Source organism: Mus caroli, chromosome 7 (genome assembly GCF_900094665.2).
Source record: "Mus caroli chromosome 7, CAROLI_EIJ_v1.1, whole genome shotgun sequence".
NCBI lineage: Eukaryota > Metazoa > Chordata > Mammalia > Rodentia > Muridae > Mus > Mus caroli.
The window spans coordinates 18,672,775-18,700,570 of record NC_034576.1 but is presented as its reverse complement, the minus strand read 5'-3'; the positions used below and the strand labels follow the sequence as shown (position 1 = coordinate 18,700,570).

Genomic DNA, 27,796 nt, shown 5'->3' with positions numbered 1-27,796 from the left:
TNCGCACCACGATGTACAACGTCCACAAGCAGCTTTGCTTTTTTTTTTTTTTAATTTTTATTTATTTATTATATGTAAGTACACTGTAGCTGTCTTCAGACACTCCAGAAGAGGGCGCCAGATCTCGTTACGGATGGTTGTGAGCCACCATGTGGTTGCTGGGGTTTGAACTCTGGACCTTCGGAAGAGCAGTCGGGTGCTCTTACCCACTGAGCCATCTCACCAGCCCACACTTTGCTTTTTAAATCATTTACAAAACTATTATGATAGATACAAATTTTCCCAACAATAAAATTTCGTATGGCTACACTTGTGTCATTGGAGGTGGATTTTGGTATATGGTAAAGAAAGCCTTAATTAGAAAGAATTAAAATAGTTTTAAATTACATATTTCAATAATCTTCATATTTCAAAAATCTTCAGATTTATTTAAAAAATTAAGCACTAGATGCTAAATAATAATTGACCATGGGGCTAGAGAGTTAGTTCAGTGGTTAAGATTTACTAACCTGCTCCTAGAAATCTGCCACTAGCCTTGAATGACAGCCCCCACTGGATACATCCTTTTAGAATTGTTTTTTTTGTTTTTTTGTTTTTTTGTTTTTTTGTTTTTTTGTTTTTCGAGACAGGGTTTTTCTGTGTAGTTCTGGCTGTCCTGGAACTCGCTCTGTAGACCAGGCTGGCCTTGAACTCAGAAATCCTCCTGCCTCTGCCTCCCAAGTGCTGGGATTAAAGGCGTGCGCCACCACGCCCAGCTAGAATTGTTATATTTTGATGATTTATATTAATAATGATGTTACCTGTTCTGTTTGTGATTCACTGAATACATAGTTTCAGAGTTGTAATGCTTGGATGATTTTTGTGCTTTACTGTGTTCAATGATTTTTGTTGGTATCTGTGATTGTTTCACTGGATATAGTTTCTAAGAGATGTTTTAGTAATGTTTGTAATGTTTTAATGTATAAAATCCCCTGCTTGAGAGCTGCAAAATACACTCAGATTCAAACTGCCTCTGTGTTTGTTTCTGTTTGTCACTGCCAAATCCTTACCCACCTAGCTTCGAGGACTCTCATTCCAGGGACCTCCATACCCGACTGGGTGGTCCGTGGCAGGTTTTAAGAGTTCGAGGCCAACCTGGTCTACAGAGGGAGTTTCAAGACAGTTAGGACTACACAGAGGAGCCCTGTCTTGAAAAACAAACAAACAAACAAACAAAAAACCATTTTTAAAAATTGAACCCTTACCTGGGAAACAGAGGGTACAGGGTGGTGCCCTCCTCCCCTGAGAGAGTGCTGTGACATCTGAGGTGGACAGAGCCAGCTATGCAAGGAGGGAGCAGAAAGAAGAGCGAGGTCCTGAGGAAGGAATGCTGAGGGGAGACTGGAACAGCCCAAGGAGGGCAGGAAAAAGATGCCATTGGGCAAGGAGTTCATGGGAGCCACTGAGGGTCAGAGGCAGAGAGAGGCAGGCCCCGGCCATGTCGTAGGCTTGCCAGGGAGCACACGCTACCCTCTGAGAACCCATCTTGGGTCATTCAACTTTGTTTTTCCAGATGGGTTTCTCTGTAGCCCTGGCTGTTCTGGAACTCTCTCTATAGACAAGGATGGCCTTGAACTCACAGAGGTCCTCCTGCCTCTGCCTCCTGGAATGCTGGAATCAAAAGCCCCAGTCACCTTGCCTGGCCCTGACCTTTTTTTTTTTTTTCATTACAAAGATTACATCTATTTATTTATTTATTTCCAGGGATCAGACACTGAGGAAATCAGAGGACAATTAGTGGTAATCCATTTTCTTCCTTCACTCTGTGGACCCCCGAGGGATTAAAGTCATTTTGTCTGTCAGGTTTGGCTACAAGCTCCTTTACCCACTGGGCCATCTTGCCAGCCCTTGGCTCTAAGTCCCTAGTCTTTTGGAGGTGCCAAACATGTAGGGAACCCATCATTTCAGAATGGTTTGCAGTCATGGGCTAATCATGTGACCTGGGATGAGCCAGTCAAAGGCAGGCTCTGCCTGAAAGAAGATACAGCTACAAGAAGGCTAGTGTGGGTGCTGATGTTAAGTACTGCTCTGAGTGCTTACACTGTAACTCAGTCAACAGTCTCAACAGTAAAGCTCAGAAAGGCTAAGCTACCAGACCAAGGGCAAACAGCTAGGAGAGGCAGAGCTGCCAGCCAGAAGGGGTGCAGGGCAGCTCAGAGGGTGGCTTCCAGGCAAAGCTGAACTGTGTCCCCAGTTCCTTTCCAGGTTATCATGTGCTCCGTGTTTACCATGCCTCTGTGTCACTCCCCACTGTCCTCTCCTGGGGGCTGAAGGCTAGGGAGGGTGGAACTAGGCTCACTCAGGAGCCCAGAGTATTGAGAAGGTTGGGGGCCAAGGCCTCAAGGCTCTGCCAAGGAGCCCTCCGGGATGCAAATGGCCTCTTTTGGTTTATTCAAAGTATCACTATGTAGCCCAGGCCGTCCCAGGCCTCACACCTGAGCCCTTCCTGCCTTGGTTTATGAAGCAATGCCACACCATAGGCAGGATCCTCCATGCAGTATTTTGCTTACTAGCTGTTTTGAGGGCTTCCTACCAGGTAGCCCAGGCTATCTTGGAGCTCTTAGACAATCAGCCTAGCTCAGCCTCCCAGGTGCTGGGATTACAGGCATTTGCAATGTTCTTATCTGAGGTCTCCACAAATAACTTCATCTCTCAGAGCCTCATTCCTCATCTTCACATGGGCCTAGTGTAGGAGTCTACCTCCGGGTATGGCTGTATGGCTTAAGGGTTCTTCCATTCCTAGGCTGTGTGACCTCAAAGAAACCACTAACCTCTCTGGGCTCCATAGTCCCCATCCATACAATGGAGCTAATTAATGAACATGGTGGGAGCATGAACGGAAGTCATTTGCATGGAGGATTTGGTTCAGGCCCTGTTACCCTGTTACTGGGCATCCCGAAACCCAGCCCTGCTTTGGGGTGTACAGTGTGCTGGAACAACAGCTGCCTTCCTAGAGGTTTGCTCCTAATCTGTTTCTCCTGTCACATGAGGAAGAAGATGGCAGGTTAAGTATGAACCTACCGGACCAAGAAGATGGGGGTGGGGGACTCTCCAGAAATATCTGGTTCTCACCGGCGCCTGCGCAGCCATTCTCCTTCTGCAGGACAGGGGCCTAACGGAGGTAATGCTTAGTAAGGCCACTCCTTCCACCAGATGGCCGCAGGGCTTGAACTCAAGTTTTCAGGCTTGGCAGCACGAGCCTTTAGCTGCTGAGCCGTCTCACCCACCCAAAAACCTTTGGAGGAACTGCGGACAACGGCCTCCGAAAGTAGGCTCCCTGAATCTGGTGCTGTACAGAAGGAACCGGAGGACAGAGAGGTTGCTCTCTAGCTAGGGGGTCACACAGCCAGCAAATGACAGAGCTGGAATCTGCACCTGACCACCCACTGTCTGCTTCATGATGAACGTGCAGCAGCAGATCTGTTGTTAGTGTCCTGAGACCAGAGCGGTGGCACAGAGCTTACTTAGCTGCCCTCTCCATTCCTCTTTATTCTAGAAATAACTAGAACCGTTACAACACGAGTTTATGTCTAGGCTTCAATTCATACTCAGGTTCCAGGACACTGCCATGCACTCACAGTTCAATTTGGCGGGCACCTGTCTCTAGTGTGGCGACCCGGAGTGTGCGGGGATGAAGACACCCGAGGCCACGAGGCTGCGAGCCTGGGGCTGGGAAGGGGGCCGGGGGTGGTGTCACAGGAGTGGCCACTGAGAGCTTCCTGGAGGAGGACATCTAGGCTCTGGAGGTCACACCGAGGCGGCTCCGTGGACCCGCAGTGCCATCTGGTGGCGGCTTCGTGCACTGCAGGGACCTTTCATTAACTGTTCTAGAATTTGCTTCGTTCACCCTGTAAATACTTTTTGCGCACCTACATCATGCCACTATACAGTCTTGCCCTTGAAGACGATCAGAGAGACACAGGGCACGCGTTGTAGAATATTAGACCCAGGAATGTAGACCCAGGAGCCTACATTAAGGGATTCTTAGATGCTGCAGCGTGGGAGCTATTCAGGAGGCTGAGGCAGGAGGATTGTAAGTTTGAGCCCAGCTGAGCTTTATAGGGAGACTCTATTCCCCCCCTCAATAAAATAAAGGTAACTAGGGTACAGTGGCTATATTTTCAGAATTAAGGGACCCAAGAATCCTCATGACTGTGAAGTCATACTCAGATACATAGTGAGACCCTGCCTCAGAAAACGGCAGAGAGAATTAATAAAATTAGCGCGAGCGCGCACACACACACACACACACACACACACACACATCTCTATCTCTATCTCTATATCTCTATAGATATGGGGCAGGGAGAGCTGAATGGTAGATGCGTTTTCCTTGTATTTACAGGGCTCTGGGTACCACTCCCAGCAGTGCACACACTACTATTAGCTCATGTTAATCAATTCAGGTCTTCCAGAGAACCCAAGTTCAATTCCCAGCACCCACATGGTGGCTCACAATTGTCTGTAACTCCAGTTCCAGAAGATCTGATGCCCTCACCCAGACCTACAGGCAGAACACCAATGCACAGTAATATAAATAAATCTTTAAAATAAAGAAAACCCCTCTTATTTATGTGTCCGTATGTATGGGTGCACACGTTCCATCCATGCATGTGAATCCATCCAGGCTCTCCTTGAACAACTCCGGAATAATTCCCAGGAGTCAGTTTTCATGGTTCTTGGAGATGAAACTCAGGCTGTCAAGCTTGGCAGCTAGCGCCCTTACCATCTTCTCAGCCAGAAATAGTTGTGCAAGGTCTTCAGGTTGTAATTATTAAAACAATATTTTTGGAGATTTTTATCTTTTTTTTATGTGTGTCTGTGGAGGCCCTGGAAGAAAGTGCTGGACCTCCCTGGAACTGGAGTTACAGATGATTTTAGCCGACGTGTGGGTTCTGGAAATCAAACCTGGGTCCTCTGCAAAAGCAGCCAGCACTCTTACCTGATGAGCCATCCTCCCAGCCCTTCAAGAAAGTTTTAATTACGTTTTTATATGTTTATTCCATATGTGTGTATGAATGACTGGACACATGTAGAAGTCAGAAGACAACATATGGGAGTCCGTCTCTGTCCACCCTGAAGGTCTCAGGGATCGAACTCAGCTCCTCAGGATTGGCGGCAAGCACCTTTACTGTCTGAGCCTTCTCGAAGGCCCCCAGATATAGTTTTCAGAAGTTCTCAGAATGCAGGCTTCGCCAAATGCTGCGGCAGAGGGCGTGGCCTGAGCGCCCGCGGGGGCGTGCGTAGCCTCCATCGGCCCCGCCCCGCCCCTAGACCACAGGTTTCTCAATGTGTGCCGGCCGAGGGCGTGGCCTGCGCACCTGCGGGGGCGTGGCTTTGCCCTGCCCCACCTCCCTCAGGAGCCTCAGGGACGGCGGCGGCCGCGCAGCGGGAGCAGCCGGGTCTCGGCGCAGCGAGGCGGCTCAGGCGGGCGGCCGTCAGGTGGGCACGGGGGACGGCGGCGGCTGCTTCGGGATTTCCGAGGGGGCCGCAGGGATGGAGGGAGGGAGCCAGGGGCCTGGTGGCCGGGATGAGCCTCGGGGTCCCCGCGGAGCCCCGCCCGGCCCCTAGCGGAGTAGAAAAACAGCTGCGGGCGGGGCGGGGCCTTGTGACGCGAAGTCCGGTGCAGGGTCTCCGCGGCCGCGGGGAGGGGCTGGCCGGCTGTCGGAGGGTCCTCCGCTGCAGCCTGAGGGTGCAAGACATGCATGGTGAGGGAGCCTGCGCGGGGTGTGCAAAGAAAGAGAGGGAGAGTAAGGCAGGGCGCACTGTGGAAACTGAGGCGGGAGGAGCGGAGTTGGAGGCGAGCGAGCCTGGGCTTCGTACTCAAGGGAGAGAGACAGAAGGAGGGACAGGCGCCAAAGGGAGGAAGAAAAAGAAAAGGAACAAGAGCCAGCAAGGAGAGTAAAGGTGTTGATGTCAAACTGTCTATTTCTGGAGTCTGATCCGCAGGATCCGCAAGGTGGGAGGAACGAATGGATTCCCTTAAGTTGCAAGTTGTTCTCTTGGCAATCCGTGTGCCTCTGCACACACAATAAGTACATAAAGGGAAAAATGTTGAATAAGGACCAGGCATCATGATGCACACCTTTAATCCCAGCACTTGGGAGGCAGAGGCAGGCGGATCTCTGAGTTTGAGCCCAGCCTGGTCTACAGGACAGCCAGGGCTGCACAGAGAAACTCTGTGTCAATGTATACATATTCATACATATGTATGTATATTAGAGAAAATCTGTATCAACATATACATACACATATGTATATATAAAATTATATATTTTTTGAAAGTAAGAAAGAGTCACATTGTGGGTAAGAGTGTAAAAGAGAAATGAGCTTCCATGTCACTCTGTGATGGGGACAGAGTGGATGTGGATGATCTTGTCTGTCTCGTGTGTGTGTGTGTGTGTGTGTGTTAGTGTTACATGTGGACTGCATAGCACTGAGCATGTGTGACTGAGATACTGGGTCAACTCTGTACTTGCGGTTGATTCACACAGATGGCCATGTGTGGCAGGGAATGGGGTTGGATCTAGGTGTTGCGTAGCAGTGGGGGTGGAGGGTGTGGAATTGTGTCAGTGATATGTGACTGTCACTGACTAACTGTTGGCTGTGTGTGGGTATGTGGGTGACTGTGTCTGCAAGCTGAGGTTTACATAGGGTTATGTGTGTGTGTGTGTGTGTGTGTGTGTGTGTGTGTGTGTGTATGTATGCTTGCACACACTTGAGTGTGGGGCAAGCCTGCTGTGGACTATTGAAGCTCTCTTGGGGTTCCTGTGAGTGCCGGGGACAGCTCGAGTGGCAGATGGCTGCGGCTGAGCCATGGGAAGCTGCATATGGAGCATGGCCCCTTGGGTCTGAGATTTCGCGGTGGGGAGGGCGGTGGTGATCACACCAGGGGAGCCACACTGGGGCAGAGTCAGGATGGCTCACCCTGAGCTTGTGTGAGACTGACTACTTACAGGGTGTGTGAGGTTGAGCCTACCCAGGTTCCATACCACTCACCTGTGATCTCACTCACGTGTCTCTGTATATGGTAGGGTATTTTGGTTTTGTTTGTAGAGATGAAGTGACCTGAACACCTGATCCTCCCATTTCTGACTTCGAGTATTGGGATTACAGGTGTGAGACTCCACATCTGGGGAGAAGTTGAGATGTTTTTTTTCTTTCTTTAAAGATTAATTATATGTAAATAAACTGTAGCTATCTTCAGACACTCCAGAAGAGGGTATTAGATCTCATTACAGGTGGTTGTGAGCCACTATGTGGTTGCTGGGAATTGAACTCAGGACGTCTGGAAGGGCAGTCAGTGCTCTTAACCACTGAGCCATCTCTCCAGCCCCGAAATGTTTTTTTTCCCATTCCTGCTCGATCCGCTCCTGCTCCTGAACTTTTATTTTATTTTTTAGACAGAGTTCACTCTGTAGATCAGGCTGGCCTTGGACTCATGGAAATCCTCCTGCCTCTGCCTCCTGAATGCTGGGCTTAAAGGTGTGGGCCACTATGCCCCTCCAGAAGTTGAGTCATAACCTGGCGGTACTCAATAAGACCATCTGAGTTAAGATTTTGACTTTAAAGCCTTTGGAAATGACACTCACAAAGTAGAAACTGTATTTCAGAGTTTGAGGTTGGGTCTCTTTCTGGGCTAGAATGCTGAAGGAGCACCTCACATGCCTCCACTTGTTACGCTGCGACTTAGAAAATGCTACTTCAGGCGGCCCCAAGATCACCAAAGGAAGTGGGGTGGAGTGAGGGGAGCGCTGAACTCACTGTGTAATGGGGGATTATGGCTTTAAAAATTACATGTATTAAACCCAGCAGAAGTGGCGCACTCAGGAGGAAGAGGCAGGCAGATCTCTAAGTTCAAGGCCAGCCTGGTCTACAGAGTGAGTTCCAGGACAGCCATGGCTACACAGAGAAACCCTGTGTTGGAAACCAAACAAACAATAAACAAGTCCCCAAACAGTGCTGTCTGCCTGAAACCAGCACTTGAGGTAGCACAGGAAGGTTTAGCCAAGGATGGCTTTGAGCCCTGATCTTCTGATCTCAGGTTGGTACCCACATGCCCATCCATCAACTTTTTTTTTCTTATGGTACTAGGGATGGACTCCAGGGCCTTGGCACTGTTTGGCTATCTGTGTTCCTAGTATCGAGACAGTGTTTCTGTGTAGCTCTGGCTGTCCTGAAACTTGCTCTGTAGTCCAGGCTGGCCTTGAACTCAGAGAGACCCACCTCCCAAGTGCTGGGATTCAAGGTGCGCCACCACCATTTGCTAAGATTTATTTTTATTTTATGTACATGAGCGTTTGTCTGCAAGCAAGTACATACATGATGTGTGAGCAATACCCACTGAGGCCAGAAGAGGGCGTCAGATCCCCCCGGACCTTGAATTGGTTGGAAGCCAGCATGTGGGTGCTGGGTCCTCTGCAAGGGCAGCTAGGGCTCTTTACCTCTGAGTCATCTCTCCAGACCCCAGGATTTCTTTTTAAAAGCAGAGATTATAGCTCCTGACCCTATGCTCCTCCTGCCTCAGCCTCCAGTGCCAGAATGGGTGTATGCTACCACACCTGTGTTCTGAAAAGGAGAGAGTGTGGCGTGGTTTGTCTTTCTAAGATGAGAGTGTACATTTGTGCCGTGCTTGTTTCCTTTCTTGTGTTGTATTTCTAATGAGGTAATATATGTGTGTGCACTTGGAGAGGGTGCGGGGTGTGTGGAAGGAGAGAATGTGTGTGCTGAGCCGTGTCTAAAATGGGAATCTGCCTGCCACTGGGTCTTTAAGAAGGACCTGCCTGGGGCTCAGTTGATAAGGCTGCTTGCTTAGAATGCCCATCCTAGGTGTGCATAGCATGCCCAGGATCCGGGGTTCGTCCCCAGCACCCCATAAGTGGAGCGCGGCGGTGCATGTTGCTTAAGGTCCTCCTCAACTGTACAGCAAGGTCAAGGCCAATCTGTGCACACGAGACCCGATCTCAAAAAAATTAATTGAAAATATTAATTTTTTAAAAGGCTAGGAGGTGCACCTACCTCTAGTCCCAGCACGCAAAAGGCAGAGACAGGTGGATTTCTGTGAATTCCAAGCCAGCTGGAACTACACAGTGAGACTCTGTCTAAAAAAAATAAGGAAGGAAGGAAGGAAGGAAGGAAGGAAGGAAGGAAGGAAGGGAAGGGAAGGGAAGGGAAAGGAAAGGAAAGGAAAGGAAAGGAAAGGNAAGGAAGGAAGGAAGGAAGGAAGGAAGGAAGGGAAGGGAAGGGAAGGGAAAGGAAAGGAAAGGAAAGGAAAGGAAAGGAAAGGAAAGGAAAGGAAGGAAGGAAGGAAGGAAGGAAGGAAGGAAGGAAGGAAGGATGGGAGAGTTTTGTGTGTTTGCTGAGGCGAGTAGTGTCAGTGAGGTTATCCCTCTAAGCCTCTACTTAGTTACCCACATAAAAACACACAGAAACCCATTTGGCAGACCCCAGCAGTGCCCAGGTGTCACATGGACACTGTCATCCGTGAACCACTGCCATCACACAGGACCTCATCAAGCCTGGCTGCGGTGGTTGTCAGGATCCCGCCAAGATCAAGAGCCCCCTAGACAAGCTCTCGGCCCCTCTAGACACCTCCACCGATCCTTCCTCCAGCCTTTGGTCTGCTTCTCTGCTCTCAGGGTTTCATCCCTCATCCCTCCCGTCTGCACCCCCCCCCCCCTCAGTGGCCTGACTGGTTCCTGACAAAACACCCTAAGAATGAGCTCACTGGGAGCCTGCCGCCCCCACACGCTCCGCCCCACACACGCTCCGCCCCTCAGCCCGCAGAGGTGGCACCTCCGGTCCCAGGGCGCTTAGCAGGCTGGGAAGCTCTGTGCTGGGGTGTCTAGGGACCTGGGTGGGGGGGCTAGACCAGGTGAGCAGAGTGCAGCGGGGTAGAGGGGGCTCTGGAACCCGCTGTTGGTCCTCTTGGCTAATCACGGTTAAGAGCTGTCCCCAGGGTTTACAAAGGTAGAATGTTTCCCGATGACGGCTGCCTGCGTGTGATGGAAAGGGATCGGGCAGAGAGCTTAGCCAAGACGGGCAGACAAGGGGGATGGCTGGAATGAGGAGAGGCTGAGTCTGCGTGGCCCAGGTGGTGACTCCCTCGACCTCACTGCCCCCCCCCCCCAGGAGCAGCCATGTCTGTGCAGGTGGCAGCCCCTGGAAGCACAGGGCTGGGCCCAGAACGCCTGAACCCCGAGGAGCTGGTGCGGCAGACACGACAGGTTGTACAGGGACTGGAGGCCCTGCGGGCCGAGCACCATAGTCTGGCTGGGCACCTGGCGGAGGCCCTGGCTGGACCAGGCCCTGTGGCTGGTGTGGAGCTGCTGGAAGAGAAGCAACAGGTGGTGAACCACTCGCTGGAGGCCATCGAGCTGGGGCTGGGTGAGGCCCAGGTATGTGGGGTTGCGGGAGCGCTTAAGCCTGGGAGGGAGGAGGACCAGAGATGATGGTGTGTGTGTGTGTGTGTGTGTGTGTCTGTTTGTGTGTGTGTGTGTCTGTTTGTGTGTGTGTGTCTGTGTGTGTGTCTGTGTCTGTGTGGGGGAGGGCCCAGGTAGGATGTCTGAAGGAGCCAAGCCCAGAAAGAGGGACTGCAGGCCAGAGACCGCATCCCTGAGAAGCATTAGGGATGAGAGATTTTGTGTGTACCAGATGGGATTCTCCTATAGAACCTGGGCCTGGAGTGAGTTTGTGGTTTTCATTATGAATGGGACGTCAATGAGGGGCTGGGGCGTGGCTCAGTAGTAGAGCCCCTGCCTAACCCCAGCCCCTCACTGGGGGATCCTAGGCAGGGGCTCTACCACTGAGCCACGCCCCCAGCCCCTCACTGGGGGATCCTAGGCAGGGGCTCTACCACTGAGCCACGCCCCCAGCCCCTCACTGGGGGATTCTAGGCAGGGGCTCTCCCACTGAGCCACGCCCCTGCTCTTCACAGATGGATTTTAGGCAGGTGCTGACCTACATAGTTGGAATAGGAATTAACCCTATGCATAATTTAGGTGAAATCAGGGATTTCTGGGAAACTCTTAATTATCAGAGCCACATAGTAGGGTGTGTTGAGAATTAGGGGGAACCTGTGTAGAATGTGGCTTGATGTAAAACCTGGGCTGGGACTGGGATGAATCCACTCCTACTCAGGGTCGCAATGCTTCGCAGGTGCTGCTGGCCCTGTCTGCACACGTGAGTGTGTTGGAGGCTGAGAAGCAGAGGCTACGGGCACAGGCACGGAGGCTAGCCCAAGAGAACACATGGCTTCGAGAGGAGCTGGAGGAGACACAGAGGCGACTGCGGGCCAGTGAGGAGGCTGTGGCCCAGCTGGAAGAGGAGAAGAGTCACCTCCAGTTCCTGGGGCAGCTGAGGCAGTATGACCTGCCCGAGGAGAGCCAGGTAGCAGGGGCAGGGTTAGGAGGCAATGCACAGTCCTCCACAGAGCTCCTGGGTGCCTGCAGGTCCTTCTTAGTGCAGCCCTTCAAGTACAAATGGGGTCCCTCAATCCCCACACCTAATTGAGCCCCCAAAGTACCTTGAATGCTCCTTAGAGCATTCTTCCCCCAGCCCACTGAAACCTCCAAGGCTCTCAGCCCACACCTCTGTCAAACTCAGAGCTACTGTGGCTGAGGATGAAGGATGCTATGAGTTCTAGGCCAGCCTGGGCTACGTAGTGAGACTCTTAACCTCAGAAATATACCAGTCCCTGAAGCCAGGCATGGTGGCGTGCCTTTAAGCCCAGCACCGTGAAGGCAGAGGCATGCTAGCCTAGTCTACATGGTGAGCCAGCCCCTGTCCTAAACAACAGGCAGGCCGGATGTAGCTTCAGGGCCTTGACCTGACACTTGACTTTCTCAGAACTCTTTCCTGTTTTCCACAGAGGCCTGAGTCCCCCCCTCGCCGAGACAGCTTGGCATCTCTGTTCCCCAGTGAAGAGGAGGAAAAGAAAGGTGGGTGTGTGGGAGCCCTGGGCACGATATCAGAGGATAACCACCCAGGACTACAGGTTAAGCCTGGGACGGGAACCTTGCCCTGAGGGACACCGAGGCCTCTGAGGAGGGGAAGAAGCAGGTGGCCCTGGTTAGTAGGGACATTGGAAGCTGGAAGACAGTCATGTTAGGTTCTGGCACCTAACATGCTGGTTAGATTTCTGAAATCCCTGTGCCCTGTTAGCACACGACTGTACTGTAAGAGGTGGCTGTTGGGATCAGGCTGAGGCCCACTGTGGGTGACTCCATACTACCTCCCCCAGGTCCTGAGGCAGCAGGAGCAGCAGCTGCGCAGCAGGGTGGCTATGAGATCCCAGCTCGTCTGCGGACCCTGCACAACCTGGTGATCCAGTATGCTGGCCAGGGCCGCTATGAGGTGGCAGTTCCCCTATGTCGCCAGGCTCTGGAGGACCTGGAGCGGAGCTCTGGTCACTGCCATCCTGACGTGGCCACCATGCTCAACATCCTGGCACTCGTGTACAGGTGAGGGCCCAGACTGATCGGGCCGGGGTTCCGCCTGGGATAGTGCGGGGGGCGGGGAGGAGCGCTGTGATCCCCTGACAAGGTAAATTGCCTGGGGTGGGAACAGAATGAGAGGGGAACAGAGACCTAGAGAGGCGGTGAGAGCGAGTCTAGAGTTTGGGCACCAGAGAAGGCAAGGTACATGAGACAGGATACTTGACAGGGCTGGCAGTGTGGGGACCCCTAGGATGCCAGCCATTCCTGGCTCAGTCAGGCCTGTGGCCCCATCTAAGCTCAGCCTTCCATCCCTGCCCTGCAGGGACCAGAATAAATACAAGGAAGCCACGGAGCTTCTTCACGACGCCCTGCAGATCCGGGAACAGACGCTGGGTCCTGAACACCCTGCAGTGAGCAGCAGTTCAGGGAGGGAGGGAGGGAGGGAAGATGGACTGGGGAGGGTGGGCTGTAGGAACCGCCCCCTCCTCCTCTGCCACCACCAACTGTCTTCCTGTAGGTGGCTGCCACCCTCAACAACCTGGCTGTCCTCTATGGAAAACGTGGACGTTACCGGGAGGCAGAACCCCTCTGCCAGCGTGCTCTGGAGATCCGTGAGAAGGTGCTGTACCCGGCCCCTTTCCCCATCACTGGTACCTCAAGCCATCCGGTGCACCTTATTTGAGTTTGCCTTATCAACTTACAGTCCAAGTCCAATCCTGCTTTGATCTCCTGAACCCTTAGGATTGGCTGGACTCAGCACCCCGTGACCTCACTAATTCCTACACCCCATTAACTTCTACTTTGTTCCTATCTTTCCAGCCTGGGACCCTAGAATGACAGTGGCATCTCTTGGGCCACCTTATGTGACAGATGGCTTGTGTGTACCCTAGGTCCTGGGTGCAGACCACCCTGATGTGGCCAAGCAGCTCAACAACCTGGCCCTACTGTGCCAGAACCAGGGCAAGTTTCAGGACGTGGAGCGGCACTATGCACGGGCCCTGAGCATCTACGAGGCCCTAGGCGGGCCACAGGACCCCAATGTGGCCAAGACTAAGAACAACTTGGTAAGGCTGCCAGGTCTGCCCTGTCCTGGGGATGCTGTAGGGAGGGGAGAGACTGGAGGCTCTTACAGCCCCTTCAGTACAAAAAAATCACAAGCAAACCCCAGTTCACAAAGTCCTCTGTCAGATTTTATTGTGTCATGGTGGATGACCCCGAACATTTCACCCACTGAGGTAGGAGACTGGCACAGAGATGCAGGACCCAGTGGCAGGCAGCCTGGTCTCCTGCACGGGTGGCTCAGCACTGCAGTAAGCTGAGGCAGGATGCTAGGGAAAGCGGGCAGGTCTGAGACATTCCCAGGCCTAAACAAGATGTCCACGCCCTGCCTCTGCCCTCCCTCCCCGCAGGCCTCAGCCTACCTGAAACAGAACAAGTATCAGCAGGCAGAGGAGCTGTACAAGGAGATCCTCAGCCAGGAGGCCCTGCCCGCCCCACTTGGTGAGCCCACCCCTATACCCTCCTGCACCCCCTCCTGCATGGTGGTATTCCTCACACCTGCCTCCATGTCCCTTCTGTCCCACAGGAGCCCCCCAGGGAGGCACAGCAGGCGATACACAGCAGCAGGTAAGCAGGCTCCACCTCAGGTCCTTGTTGGGCCCCCACCATGTCCCCACACATCACTGTGCCCTCCCCAGGTCCTGCGCAGGAGCAGTTCCTTCTCTAAGCTCCGGGAGTCCATCCGGCGTGGAAGCGAGAAGCTGGTCTCCCGCCTCCGAGGGGAGGGCATGGCAGGGGCTGCCGGGTGAGTGCCGGGAGAGGTCAGCAGTCTGTCAAGAACCTTCCGTGACATCAGTCTCGTGACATTGCAGTCTTCCCTGTCTCACTCCTGTCTTTTTGGGCTCCTCTTCAGGATGAAGAGAGCCATGTCACTCAATATGCTGAACGTGGATGGTCCCAGGGCTGCCCGGACGCAGGTGAGGAGTCAGTGATGGAGTGGGGTGCTGCTGGCAGGCTCAGCAAGCCAGGAAAGGTGGGGCCTCCTCCTGGGGACTCAAGGTAGGGAGGAGCTGGTGGGCAGGGCATGAAGTGGCTCCAATGTCAACTGGAAAAGAACTCTAACCATTCCTGCGCCTGTCCCCAGCTCTCAACCCGGCACCTGAGTGAGGCCCCTCGGACCCTGAGTGTCAGCACACAAGATCTGAGCCCGCGCTAAGTGGACTGACTGGCTGCAGAGGCCACAGCTTCTCAGGGATCAGGAAGGGTGGGTGGTCACCCTGCACCCTGCCTGGGCAGCACTTGTAGATCGATCGGGACCCTGTGATCCTCCCTGCAATTAAAGGCTGTGCACTGGTACTGGGTGTTTGCCAAGGGCCCTGGGACCTTCCAGCACCTCCCAGGAGCCACAGGCGGTCACCCCAGTCCTGGTGTTCAGAGCTGCTGCGCGATCTGCTCAATTCGCTGTAGTGTCTCCTCTGACTGCAGCTGCTCCAGGCTGAGCAGCGACAGGCCCAGCTGATCCTCCTGGAGGGAACAGAGGTAAAGGGCAGGAGTCAGCTCACACAAGCACGTGCTGAGAGAGTGCGGTGGCTGGAGTGCACAGCCAGAACAGGAGAAGGGGACTGGCACTCGCTCCTGTCCTTTCCCCCTGAATACGGGGACAGAGACGACAGGAAGCATGTGCACACCTGGCAGAGGGAGAAGCCGTGCGGGGCCCAGGCTTACCCGGTGGAAGGGCTGCGCCATCTGCCGCAGGAAGTACTTGGCGACCTGTACACCCTCATCCACGGTCAGGTTGAGGTTGGAGTCAGTCAGGTGCTCCTGGATCCAGCGAGGCAGCTTACCACGCTTGTCCGCCCGAGCAAACCGCTGTGAAGAGGGAGGGGAAGGACATTAGACCCCAGGTTGGAGCCAGGCTGCCCACTACCCTGTGAGGAAGTCGGGGTGCCCAAGAGCCCTGAGCCCCACCTTGTCAGCAAAGACCATGAGTCCATAGTCCGTCTTGCCCCTGATGGCACGACCCACACACTGGGCCGCGTGGCGCATAGCATCAAAGGTGAGGAAGTCATTCTCGCGGATCTGGAACTGGTCCCGCAGATACTCCAGCCGGGCCTGGGGGGAGGAGGCGGAGGTGGAGAGCCTGCCCTTCCCCCACACCCCACTCACAGCACTGTTCCTCCCACTCACCTTGAGAATTCGACTCTGGGTATAGACATAGGGAACTCCAAACATGATCACAGCCCGCCCGTAGTGGTGCACTGGGGACATGAGAGCGGGATTACAGTGCATGCTGGGCTGGCTGGGGCTAAGGCATGTGCTTAGGTCACCCCAGGGCCTGGAAAGGGGACAGATCCCATGTGCCCAGTAGTCCCCAAGGGAGCAGCAGTGGTAGGATGGGCAGGCGCCTGGGCTAAGAGTCAGATCTACTCACCAAAGTCAATCCCTTCTGATACTTTGCCCCGAGCCACTGAGAGCAGAATGGCCCCACGGCCATTCTCGCATGCCTGGGGAGGTGGAAGTTGTCTCTCGTCAGCCCTCTCCCACTCACCCGTTGGCTGCTGGCATTTCTCTGCCTGTCCCAGGCACCCACCTCTTGGTACTTCTCCAGGGCCACACTGGTCTCAGCCCCATCCTGGGTCTCAATGAAGAGCAGTTTGTTCCTCTGGATGTTCTCAAGGATGCCCTGGGGGTGACAGGGAGGTCAGAGTTCAGGCCACACAGAGTCCAAGCACTGCCATGGCCTCCCATAAAAATCCTCCTCTAGGCCCCTAGCTGTCCAACCTCACTGGCAGTCCAAAGTGGGGAGCCAATCACCACCCACAGTGGGCACGGGGCCCCAGAGTGGCTTGTGACTGGTGGAGGGTCTGAGCATAACCACGGCAAGACCAAGCAGGTTGTCCTCAGATCAGGTAGGTCTGTCACTGCAGTGGTGAGTGAGGGGCAGCCTACCAGGACAGACGTGGGGACCAGAGGTGCCAGGCAGCGTTACCTGTGCAGCCCAGTGAGCAAACTCTACCAAAGATGCTAAGTCTGGGAGGTTTTTTTTTGTTTTGTTTTTCAAGACAGGGTTTCTCTGTGTAGCCCTGGCTGTCCTGGAACTCACTCTGTAGACAGGCTGGCCTCGAACTCAGAAATCCGCCTGCCTCTGCCTCCGAGTGCTGGGATTAAAGGCGTGCACCACCACGCCCGGCTAATTAGGTCTGGGAGTTTTACTTGGATAAAATGAACTCTAGCCTTACCTCACCCAGTCCAAACGAGTCTCTGGTGTCTCTGCAGACAGACTCTGGCCTCAACAGTCAGGCAGACAGGCAGATGTCTGTTTTTAGTACTAGAGATTGACTGTGGTAATGGCCTGTATGTGTGATATGTTTGCTCTACCACTTAACTAAACCTACAGCCCCTCACCGTGAGTCCAGACTAGGCACCCTGCCTGAGACACACCCACAGTCTACAATGCCTGTTCAAACATAGGCCTGAAAGCTGGGCTCAGCAGTCACAAGACATGGCACCCCCATGCGGAACCAAAACCCCAAAGCTCCATCCAACCACACAGGTATGAGAGCTCCTGGAGCCGAAGTTCTGGTCCAGCCTAACTCTCCAGAACGTGCACACCCTAGCACCAAGCCTGCTTGCTGGGGACGTAGTCTGCAGTAACCCCAAGAGCAACGCAGCACACAAACCCCAAAAGTAGGGTAGTCTCCTGTGGTGGGGCCGGGTTAAGGGTGCTATCAGCACCACTGCCCTGCCCTGTGACACATGTCACCAGTAGAAAGAGGGACTGAAGCCATATATATCTAGGAAGGGCAGAGCTGAGGATGTGGGCAGCAGTGCCAGGCGTACCTGCTCATACCAGGAGGCCACGGTGCTTTCCATGTACTGGTAGCTGGTGAAGAAGGCCACAATGCCATCTGGGACCACCGCGGACATCTCCAGCAGGAGGTTGCCATAGTTGCGGATCACAGCTAGGAAGAGTAGGTTAAAGATTGGATCCTCTCCTGGCTCCCATTGAGACCACCTAACCATATCCCAAATGCATTCTCCCAAGCACATTAGAGGGCTGTCTCCCACTCCCTGAGGATATATAACTTGTGACAGCAAAAGAGACATGTAGAAGTCTTCCATGTGACACTCAGGAGCCAGTGCCCAAAGTTCCAGGGGCCCGTGCTTAGGCTCAATAGTGCACCTGTTAGGGCAGACCTCCAAATGAAGAAACCTACGGCACTGAGGATGGGAAGGCCCCCTGGGCTAGCCATAGAGGCTGGGCTAATGCTATGGCAGCAGGTCCTAGGCCACCTGAGACCCACCCCAACCAAGCCTACAGGTGACTCACCAATATCTTCTCTGGTCTCAAACTTGGAGCTGATTGCAACCTGGTCATTACCACGGCCAATGATCTGGAAGAATCAGGTTAAGGGCCTTGAGATGATGTCTCATGTAGCCCAGGCTGGCCTTCAAACTAGGAGCCTTCCCAAGGCTCTCTTTCCCCCCAAACCCATGAGAAGGCTCTTCTCCAGCCTCCTGAAGTTCTGTGTAGCCAAGGTGACCCTGGTTCTCCTGCCCACCTCTGGAGTTGAGATCACAGGCCTGCGCCCAGTGCCCGGCATGCTAGGCAAGCGCTGGAGCAAACAAGGCCCGAGTTCAGGTAAGCCTTATGCAGACAACAGATTAGATGGCCCAAGCCTATGGCTGGCACTGCTTGGGCAAGTGCCTGGAGCTCAACCATGAGCCACCTGACCATAGTCACAGAGAGGGCCCTCTGTGCTTCTAAGCAGGACTATACCAGCCCTGAGCAGTTGCAGACATAGGTCATCCACAGCACACGTCCCATTAGCAACCCTCCGCAGTCCACCATGCCAGTGAGTGGTCAGAGAGACTGATACAAAAACCCACAGCTCTGAACCCAACTGTCTAACCCCTGCTGCAAAGCCACTGCCTTCTGCGAAGTCCATGCTCCATGAGCATGCTGTCCAGTTACAGCCCCTCCCCCAACAGTAAGGTTAAAGGGTTTCTGACTGTGTGCCAGGCAGTATCCCAGCCACCCTTGGTTGCTTGTGGCCCATGGGTTGAACATGCCTAGCTGCAGGGTTCTGAACTGCAAAGCAGAGACCATGAGGCTGAGAGGACAACTCTGCCCCAGAGGGAGGCTCATTACTCAAGACATAGCTGGGTGACAAATGACAAAGCCATCAGCACGATGATGCCAGCCACCACCTGCCCAGGCCTGTGTCGCACCAGCGTACACTGCGTGCATGTGTCTATGTGCCATAGCCCGGCGGCGGCGTGCACTTGGTAACTTGGTGCACCCACCAGGCCTGAGCCTCAGCTGAGTAACAGGATGCATAGGTCGAAGCCAGGAGGCAGGCGGTTCCCCGGTCTCACCCACTCACCATCGGGCAGAGGCAGACTCGGGCCAGCGTCATGGTGAAGGTTGCCATTGTGACAGGGTGGAAGTCCAGGATCTTGGGGTAGATGTCCAGTGGGGACAGTGTCTGTAACGGAGACAGCAAGGGAGACCTCAGCAGGATGGCCGGAGACCAGGAGCCCGATGAAGGAGCAGCAGAGTCCTCACCCCAGAAGTGATGATGACGGACTGGAAGCGCTCAAACACAGGCTTGATGGCCAAGGAGGCGTCCATACAGCTGCGGGACAACACGGGGGTCACACAGGGCAGAGGGCGGGGCCTGTCCCATCCACACAGGGCTGCATCTCACCTGAAGTGCAGAACAGGGTTGGCAATGGTGGGGGTCCTGTCGTCAAAGGGCTCAATGATAATGGTGAAGCCTGGTGGAGGGGGAGGCCAGGGAGTCTCAGTCACTCATCACCCGGGACAGAACTGCCCCAGCCTGCCCACTTCTGCGACTGCTCAGATGCAGAAGCAGTGAGCTGTGGCTTCATACATGGTCCCGCAGGTAGGCCAAGCCCGCCATTCCCCAGGCAGCTCTGTCCTCCAGGCTCTCACTCCTGCTCCCCGCAGAGCAACCAGAGACATGTCATGGAACCCCAAGTTTGCTAGTTTCCACACTTCCCATGACCCCAGAAGGGTGCCATGCACTCTGCCGGGCCCCCTTGCCCTGAGCTGCTGTGCCAGCTTCCACTTGGCTGAATCCCTGCCCCAGAGGACAGTGCCAGGGCTCCTTGCAGCACCGCTACACTTCCCAGGGTCACCTGGGACATCTTTGCTCCTCATCCTCCCCAGGCCGTGACTCCTGGAAGGGGAGGATGAGGCTGTTTCAATAGTGCTGGGCCTGGCCCCATTTGCTGACTGAACAAATGAATACATTCATGGATTCTGTTTCACTTGGCAAAAATGATCAGGTCTTACGTGTCCAGACCTTGCCAAGGACACAGCAGTGACCAACACAGCCTCAGTCCCACCCATAAGAGCTCCCTTGTACTAGGGGAGACAGCTATCTAGAGAGCAATGATCCCAGGCGCAGCTGGAATAGAGAAGGGGCAGGCCTAGCATAGGGTGGGCTGGGTGCCTTTCTGAAAGCTGAAGGACTTGGGCAGGTGATAGGAGGCGTAGACAAGAAGGCTTCCATCGATTGTGATGTTGTAGGTGGGGAGGAGGAAGAGACAAAGGCCAAAGGAAGGGGCATGGTGAGTGCTGAAAGCTTAAGGAAGCAGGCAGCTGCCAACAGCCTGCAGTGGGGCTGATGGGGGGGCCTCCTCCTTCCGAGGCCCAGGCTGGCCCAGCTGCAGGATGCCAGCTGACCTGGTTTCCTGGCTACGGCAGTAATCCCCAGGGATAAGCCTGAAAACTCAGTGTGGAGCTGGGGGTGGGGTGGGGCAGCACACAACACATGGACAGAGGAAACATGACAGATGGACCCAAGTGAGGGACCCAGAAGGTCCTGGGAGGCCGGCCTCTGTGGATCATCAGCCTGTTTCTGTCTCCCTTGAGGGCTTCTTGCCCAGCGCCATGCTTCTCCATCCTGGCCTCTTTCTCCCATAGTTCTCCCCAGCACACTCTTCTGTCCCCATTGTCTACAGTTCTGAATCTCCCTGCTACATGAACCTCGAAAGCAACAATCTCACCAAGTGCATCCCTTGCCCAGAACCTGCCATGGTTCCCTGGTGCCCTCAGTCACACACAAGGATTCCTCACCCCACTGATGGTGAGGTGACCCCTAGTGTCCTTCTGGTCAGTGCCACAGCAGAGCCCACACACTTGCTCTCTGAACACAAGAATCTGACCACGAGGCTCCTCACTCAGACACCCTGTATGGTCTTCCCCCCGCTAACGCCCCACCCATGTGGCTGACCCCCAAGTCCTGCTGTCAGAACCCCAGTAGAGAGGCGAGCTCACCCTTGGCGTAAGTGCTGACGAGAGTGGCGAAGTTAGCAAGGAGTGTGAGCGGGGAGAAGTCGGCCAGGTCAGCAATCTCCAGGGTGTGCAGCAGGGAGCGCAGGCGTTCAGCACAGAACCTGAGAGGCAACGGGGTCAGGAGCGGGAAGCAGCAACAGGCCCGACTCTCGCCATGTTTCCCTGGGCACCTAGGCATTGTGTGAAGCTACCCCATACTGTACAAGACCCCCAGAGCTACCACTCCGGACTGGAGCACAGCACATGCAGTCAGTGCACAGGCTCACCGCTCACACGCAATATCCTGTTAAGACTCCTGGCCAGCAGTCACTCTGCTTCTGTTCAGCCAGTGTCACGGGCCCCACGCTCAAGGAGGAACAGCTACACACTTTCTTAGCCTCACAAAGGCTGTGTCACCTGCTCATCCCCCAACATAGGGACACATGGCTGCAGAACTCACTGCCAACCACATAGTCCAATGGATGCCCTCCACATCCAGTTCTGACTTGCCCCTTAGCTTTATCTATGGTCCAGACCCCTTTATCATCAGCAACAAGGCCTGGGCCCGTGGCTCCCCGTGCAGGCCGCACCTGAGGGGCTTGCGCTGGATGCACACCCGCTGGGCCAGGCCGCTCAGAAAGGCAGGTGGACTCTCCTGCACCACATGCTGCACACGCAGACGCCACTTGACATACTCCAGCAGCCGCCGCAGAAAGCCCAGGAAGTGCTCAGCCGTACGGATGGAGCCAGGCACAGCCTCTGCAGGGAGACCCAGTCAGCCGGTACAGGGGTGCGGGGCAGAGGCTGGGTGGTGGCCGGGGTGGGGAGTAGCTCACCCTGCAGCACCTCGTCGGGCAGCACAGGGTTGGCCAGGTGGGCATCTGTCTCCCGGGCCACACTGGCCTCCCGCAGGCCCTCCACCAGGCGCCGGTACTCATCCCGCAGCCGCTGCTCATCCGTCTCCTTGATCCTGATGGGGACAACGGGACAGGAGCTTTGGAATGAGGCAGGTGTCCAGGGCACTGAGGCACACACAACAGTGGGAGCAGACAGGCACCTGAGCACAGTCTTCTGCAGGGTGTCTAAGTTGCTCTGGCAACGGTCCAGAGTCCTGCGGGTGAGGTTGACACTCATGGAGTCAATGCAGACATTGTCTGAGGAAAGAGCAAAGGGATGAGAGCCGGGCTCAGGCAGGCCTGGGGGCAGGGGCAGAGGGCTGCCACTGTCTGCACACCCTGATGCCCGCCCTCCTCACCAATGTTGTGAGCTTCATCGAAGACCACAACAGCCTTGCGGGCCAGCTCTTTGGATACCAGGTCTGCGATCTTGGGGTCCAGGAGGTAGTGGTAGCTGTAAACCACCACGTTGGCATGCAGGATCTGGGCACATGAAGGGAGAGGTTGCCCTGGGCTCTGCTACCCCCCTGCCACACCCACTCTATCCCAAGTCCACGGAGGTGTCACAAAGACAGACACAACGAAGGGTGAAAAGATGGACAGGACTGTTAGCCTTTTGTCTAAGCTCCACCTCACAGTTACCCAGCAATAGCCAGGTGTGCCTGAATCACTATAAAAGGGGCTTCTTGGCCCCTCCTCTCTCTTGCTCTCTTGCTTTGTTCTGCCTTCCTGCCCCTGCACTATCCTCTAGTCCCTTCCCACACTCCATGTGCTCATGGGCAGCCCCTCCCTCCCCGCCCCCTCTGTCTCTACTATCCTCTTGACACCCTTCCCCATGCCCTGAATAAACCCTATTCTATACTATACTGTCGTGTGGTGGCTGGTCCCTCAGGGTGAAGGGACGCCTCAGCATGAGCCTGCAGAGGCACCCCTTTCCCCAAACCTCCATAGAACATATCCCCCCCCCTTATCTTTTTATAAACACATCAAGGACCACCCAGGCAAGGCACAAGAAAGCAGAGATAATAGGACGGAGACAGATGATCCAGACAACAGACATAAAGATGTAACGGAGCACAGAGTCAAGTAGACAGATGGGCTAGCAGAAGGATGGGCACGGTGGCTCATGCCTATACCCCTGACAGCTGAGAACCTAAGGCAGGGTTATTCCAAGTTGGAGGCCAGCTGGGCTACAAATGAGATCCTGCCTCATAAGAAGACAAAACAACTCTTCACCGAATATCGAGCCAGGAAGTAGGGGCACCAGCCCTGGCGCTGCCCGAGGGCCTTCAGGTCATCCAGGTTGTAGATGCCCGCAGGAAGCGGCACCTGGCGTCCATGGATGTCAAATTCCTGGGACAAGGCCAGAGGGTGGCAGGGTCAAGGGAGAGCGGCTCTGGTGTGCCCCCAACCCTGCTCACCAGTTCTAGGCTCTTCCCTGTACCTCATAGAAGCGGCAGTGAGGCAGGCTGGCATCCTGCTGGTACTGTGCCCGCACATACGATGCAGTCAGGCTGTGACACTTCCCATCAACATCCTTCCCAAAGCGCAGTGGAGTCACCTGAGGGGGCAGGGTGTCAGGGGACAATGTAAAACAGAGACAGGAAGTGGTGCATTATCAGCTATTCTAACCTGGGTCTCCAAACTCAGACACCAGGAGTAGTACGTCAACTGGGGTTTGGGGGCAGTGGAAACCTTCACCTGATTTGATATTTGGTTTTGTGTTCATTTGGTTTTTGGTGTTTGAAGACAGGGTTTCTCAGTATAATAGCCCTGGCTGTCCTGGACTCATTTTATAGATCAGGATGGCCTTGAACTCACAGAGATCTGCCTGCCTCTGCCTCCCCACAGCTGGCTGATTTGCTATTTGCTAAAAGAAGGTCCTGCAGTGCTGTAAGTGTGGAGCATGGCTAAATCATCCCATCAGGGCTGGGCATGGCAGCAGGTGCCTGCAATCCCAGTCACTCCGACACTGAAGTAGGAGGAATACAAACACAGGTCAGCCTGGGAACCTGGCAACCCATGTCACAACAAAATGTGGAAAGGAGCTGGGGGCATAGCTCAGAGGCAGGGAGAGTGCTTGCTAGCCCACACAAGGCTGTATGGACAATCCATATCACAGAAAACCAGCCAAGCAGAGGGCCCACTGGATGGTTCAGTGAATGCGGATGTCTACCGCCAAGCCTGACAGCCTGATTTCAACCTGGGACCCACACAGTGAAGAGAGAACAGACTCCCACAAGCTGTTCTCTGACCGCCACATGCACACACATACACACAAACAACATGTAAGGTTTAAAAAAACAAGTGCCTAAATTTCTCTCCAAACAAACAAAAAAACCCTAAACAGAAAACAATGATCCCTGAGCAGCCCTTCTCTGCAAGCACTTGGCTCAGCAGTGCTTTGGTTCCGGATGTGTGTGGGTTGTGGAATACCTGCATAAACATAATGGATACTGTCAGGCAGGACGTGAGGCTGCCATGAAATTATCTTATTTTGTCTGTATTCAAAAATACCCAATCCTTTGAGTAAGCTACCATTTAGATTTTGACCTGTCACATGAGGTCAAATGTGTGAGTCTGAGGTGCCATGTGGAATGTAAGCAGTTTCTGATCCTGGTACAGGTGATCCTGGTACAGGTGCTGCCCTTAGCCATAAGGATGAGCACTGGCCTAACAACTGAACAGCAAGCCCCACTCCTACTGACAGGGTTTCCTCTGGGGCTTGCATCGAGTGGCCCAGGGATGACAGCGCGCACGGGCTGACAACGGGTTTCCTCTGGGGCTTGCGTCGAGTGGCCCAGGGGTGACAGCGCGCTCGGGCTCACCTCTGGATGAATACACAGGTTCTTTCTTGAGCTCAGGGCCAGTCCTAAGAACGGCAGCTTCTCGCCCTCCTGCTGCTCGTAGAAGCTGAGTAGCTTACGAAGCTCTTCTATGACCTGCTCAGATGATGGGAGCATTAGGTGGGGACCACAGGGCAAGCACAAGTCCCTGCCCACCGGGCTACCGAGGGCAGAGATGGGGGACCACCAAGGCCCAGGGGAGGGGGCAGAGCATGGGTCCCGTCTGCATTGCCCACCTTCTCAATCTCTGGCACGGTCCGTGAGCAGTAGATAAGTTTGGTCACCTCCAGCGGATAAGCCTGTGGGTGACAGTGGCCTCAGCCCCATCTAGCGCCCTCCGGCCCCACCGCCCAACCCCCCACTCCAGGCACTCAGGAGGCCACTCACCCTCTGATAGGCCACAATCAGGGCCAATAGGGACACTGTCTTCCCAGTGCCCGAGGGCATCTCCAGGACTCCATGACCCTGAAAAGTGGGCACAGAAGAAGTAAGACACAGGCTCTCTGTCATCAACGTACGCTCTGGGGAACTCTCCTTGACATGTCACCACCCGGGAACAGCAAGGCAACAGTGGCAACTTTGTCAAGGCCCCAGGACTGACAGTCTCCGCTCCTCCTTTTCTGCTGGACTTTTAATTGTTCATTCTTAATCCTCACCCGCCTACCCCAAAGGATGTTGCTATGTAGGCCTAGTAGTTACTATGAATCTCTGGCTGGCTTTGAACTTTTGGCAATCCTGTTGCCTCTACTTTGAGTACTGGGATTGCAGGCTGAACCCTATTTCTGTGCCCCTCTTACTGACACAGCTAATGAGTTTACTGAGCAGCAGACAGTAGGAAACCTTACCTCTGCGGATCACAGCATTCTTGCTTCTAAGTAGTTCCATAAACCTTACTTGGAGCAAGGTTGTGAGGGCTAATACATTGGTGGGCCAGCAATATGGCTTAGCGGGTAAAGGTCCATGTGGCCAAGCCTGATCACCCGAGTTCAAACCCCAAGACATACACGGAAGAAAAGAACCAACTCTACCCTTCACGTGCACACTGTAGCATGTATACACACATTGGAAATAAGTATAACTAAAAGAAAACTTTTTTAAAAAGTTTGCATTCAGGGCTGTTGAAATAGCTCAGCAGGTAAAGGTGATTGCCATCAAGCCTAATAGCCTGAGTTTGATCCCTAGAACCCACATAAAAGTATAAGAAATCTGGGTGGTGTTGGCCTATGCCTTTAATCACAGCACTCAGGAGGCAGAGGCAGGTGGACCTTTTGGGACTTTGAGGCCTGCCTGGTCTATGAAGCAAGTTCCAGGACAGCAAAAATTACACAGAGAAACCCTGTCTCAGAAAACACAACGAGGGACTGGAGAGATGGCTGAGCAGTTAAGAGCACTGGCTGCTTGCTCTTCCAGAGGTCCTGAGTTCAAATCCCAGCAACCACATGAAGGCTCACAACCATCTGTACAGCTACTCACATACATAAAACAAATAAATCTACAACAAAACAAAACCGAAATAGAAGTGGAAGGAAAAACCCAACTCCACAAAGTTGTCCTCTGACCTCCACATATGGAACCCCTTCTTCCCTCCACTACCGTCACTACCAGGAATTCCTCCAGAGTTTTCCTATACATAGCCCTAGCTAGCCCGAAACTCACTAAGAAACCCAGACTGTACTTCAAACTCGAGCCATCTGTCCTCAGCCTCCCTGTCCCTAGAATTACAGACATAACTGTAATTACTGTCAGTCAGTTTATGCGGTGCCAGGACGGAACCCAGAGCTTCACCCCTGCTAGCTAGGCTAGCACCCTACCAACTGAGCGACATTCCTCGCCTTGCTATTTACAATTGCTGTTAGTACACGGTCTCGCTGTGTAGCCCCGGCTGGCCTCCAAACTCGCAGCGATGCTCCTGCCTGGGTCTTCCGGGTGCTGGGATAGCAAGGCCCGGGCCCCGACCAGGACGTTAGCCTGCCGGAGGCATCAGACTGCAAGGAGGGCAGCCTCGCCACCCACCTTGGCGTCCAGCGTGCGCTTGAGCTCCAGCATGTAGGAGAACTGCTCCGGGTAGATGTAGTCGTACGGGAAGTAGACCAGCAGCCCGTCCACGTTGAGCCTGGCGGCGGTGAGGCGTCGGTGCCCGGTGCTCTCGAGCCGCCCCGGCCTCCGCGCCGCCCGCCCGCCCNCCCGCCCTCGTGGCGTCTCGCCGCCACGGACCCCGAAGCCACCCGGACCGGTCTCCGCAGCCTCTCCACGCCGCGCCCCAGCCCCGGCGACGCCCACCGGCCGCCCCATTGCCCACCGCAGAGCCGCCCGCTCTTCCCGAGACCCCATCTCACTTCATGGCGGCTGACCGGGGCGCCCACACGCCCGCTCCTGAATATTCAACGAGGGGGCGTGACCCAAAGCCACACCTTCCTCGGGACGCCATTGGCCGAGTCCTCCCGTCACTCCGCCAATCGGAAAATTGGCGCGTGCGCATGGCGGTGAGAGGGCGGACTTGGGAGAGAAGCGGTGCCCGAGGCATCGCTGAGGATCGCCGAGGACTTCGAACAGAACACAGAAAGAAGAGAGTCGAGAGAATCGATACAGTTCATTGACGTTTGCTCCTCCAGGTTCTGTTCTGGTTGTCCAAGTCGTGAAAATAGTGTTTAAGAGAGAATAACAGAGAAATTGGAGGCCGTTTTGATTTTTTGTTTTTCGTTTTTGTTTGTTTGTTTGGTTGGTTTTGGTTTTTCGAGACAAGGTTTCTCTGTGTAGCCCTGGCTGTCCTGGAACTCACTCTGTAGAACAGGCTGGCCTCGAACTCAGAAATCCACCTGCCTCTGCTTCCCACCACTGCCCGGCCTAGCACGTGTTTTTAAGTATTCATTAATATGGGTTGGAAAGATGGCTCAGACGTTAAAGCATAGGTCACAAACAAAAATTCATTAATTAAGGGCCTAGAGGAATCACTCAGTAGTTAAAAGCACTTTCTGATTTTGAAGAGGAGCAGGGTTCCCAGCCGCCCCACTCCCCACTCCCACCCCCCAAATCAGGCAGCTTATGATCCATCACCTTTACGGCTAGCTCTATGGAATCCAATACCTCTGGCCTGTGGAAGAAAGAGGAAACCTGCAGAATTTGGTTCAGTCCTTTCCTTCCACCATGTGTGGGAATCGAACTCAGGTCAAAAGGCCTGTACCTCATGAGCCATCTCATGGAGACAGTCGCACTATGTAACCCAAGCTGGTCCGGAGCTCACTCTATAGCCTGGGCTGGCCCCAGCTTGTGGGC

At 54.2% G+C, this 27,796-nt stretch overlaps 2 protein-coding genes across 4 annotated transcripts; one reads left to right on the top strand and one right to left on the bottom strand.

Annotated features, from left to right (window-relative positions):
• Positions 1-5,419: 5,419 nt before the first annotated feature.
• On the top strand, positions 5,420-14,710 carry Klc3 (kinesin light chain 3). 3 transcript variants are annotated; one of them, XM_029479786.1, is made up of 13 exons: positions 5,420-5,481; positions 10,171-10,436; positions 11,197-11,427; positions 11,909-11,978; positions 12,281-12,500; positions 12,799-12,886; positions 12,994-13,095; positions 13,367-13,540; positions 13,886-13,976; positions 14,062-14,102; positions 14,174-14,280; positions 14,389-14,452; positions 14,620-14,710. In XM_029479786.1, the coding sequence occupies exons 2-13, from the start codon at positions 10,179-10,181 to the stop codon at positions 14,689-14,691; spliced, it is 1,518 nt and encodes a 505-aa protein (XP_029335646.1). In that variant the 5' UTR covers positions 5,420-5,481; positions 10,171-10,178; the 3' UTR covers positions 14,692-14,710. The 3 variants fall into 3 exon arrangements, with proteins under 3 accessions (XP_029335646.1, XP_021022054.1, XP_029335647.1); XM_021166395.2 differs by lacking the exon at positions 5,420-5,481 and adding an exon at positions 5,699-5,747; XM_029479787.1 differs by lacking the exon at positions 5,420-5,481 and adding an exon at positions 9,846-9,913.
• Positions 13,645-26,903, bottom strand: Ercc2 (ERCC excision repair 2, TFIIH core complex helicase subunit). Its single transcript, XM_021166392.1, has 23 exons — positions 26,860-26,903; positions 26,537-26,636; positions 24,911-24,988; positions 24,760-24,822; positions 24,506-24,619; positions 23,122-23,238; positions 22,914-23,030; positions 22,037-22,160; positions 21,839-21,935; positions 21,618-21,751; positions 21,372-21,540; positions 20,785-20,903; positions 19,187-19,256; positions 19,045-19,114; positions 18,863-18,964; positions 17,806-17,869; positions 17,316-17,437; positions 16,066-16,158; positions 15,907-15,979; positions 15,663-15,733; positions 15,444-15,587; positions 15,201-15,344; positions 13,645-14,999 (listed from the first exon to the last, which is right to left on the bottom strand). Exons 1-23 carry the CDS (start codon positions 26,862-26,864, stop codon positions 14,907-14,909), a joined length of 2,283 nt encoding a protein of 760 aa, XP_021022051.1. The 5' UTR covers positions 26,865-26,903; the 3' UTR covers positions 13,645-14,906.
• Between the last annotated feature and the right edge of the window lie 893 nt (positions 26,904-27,796).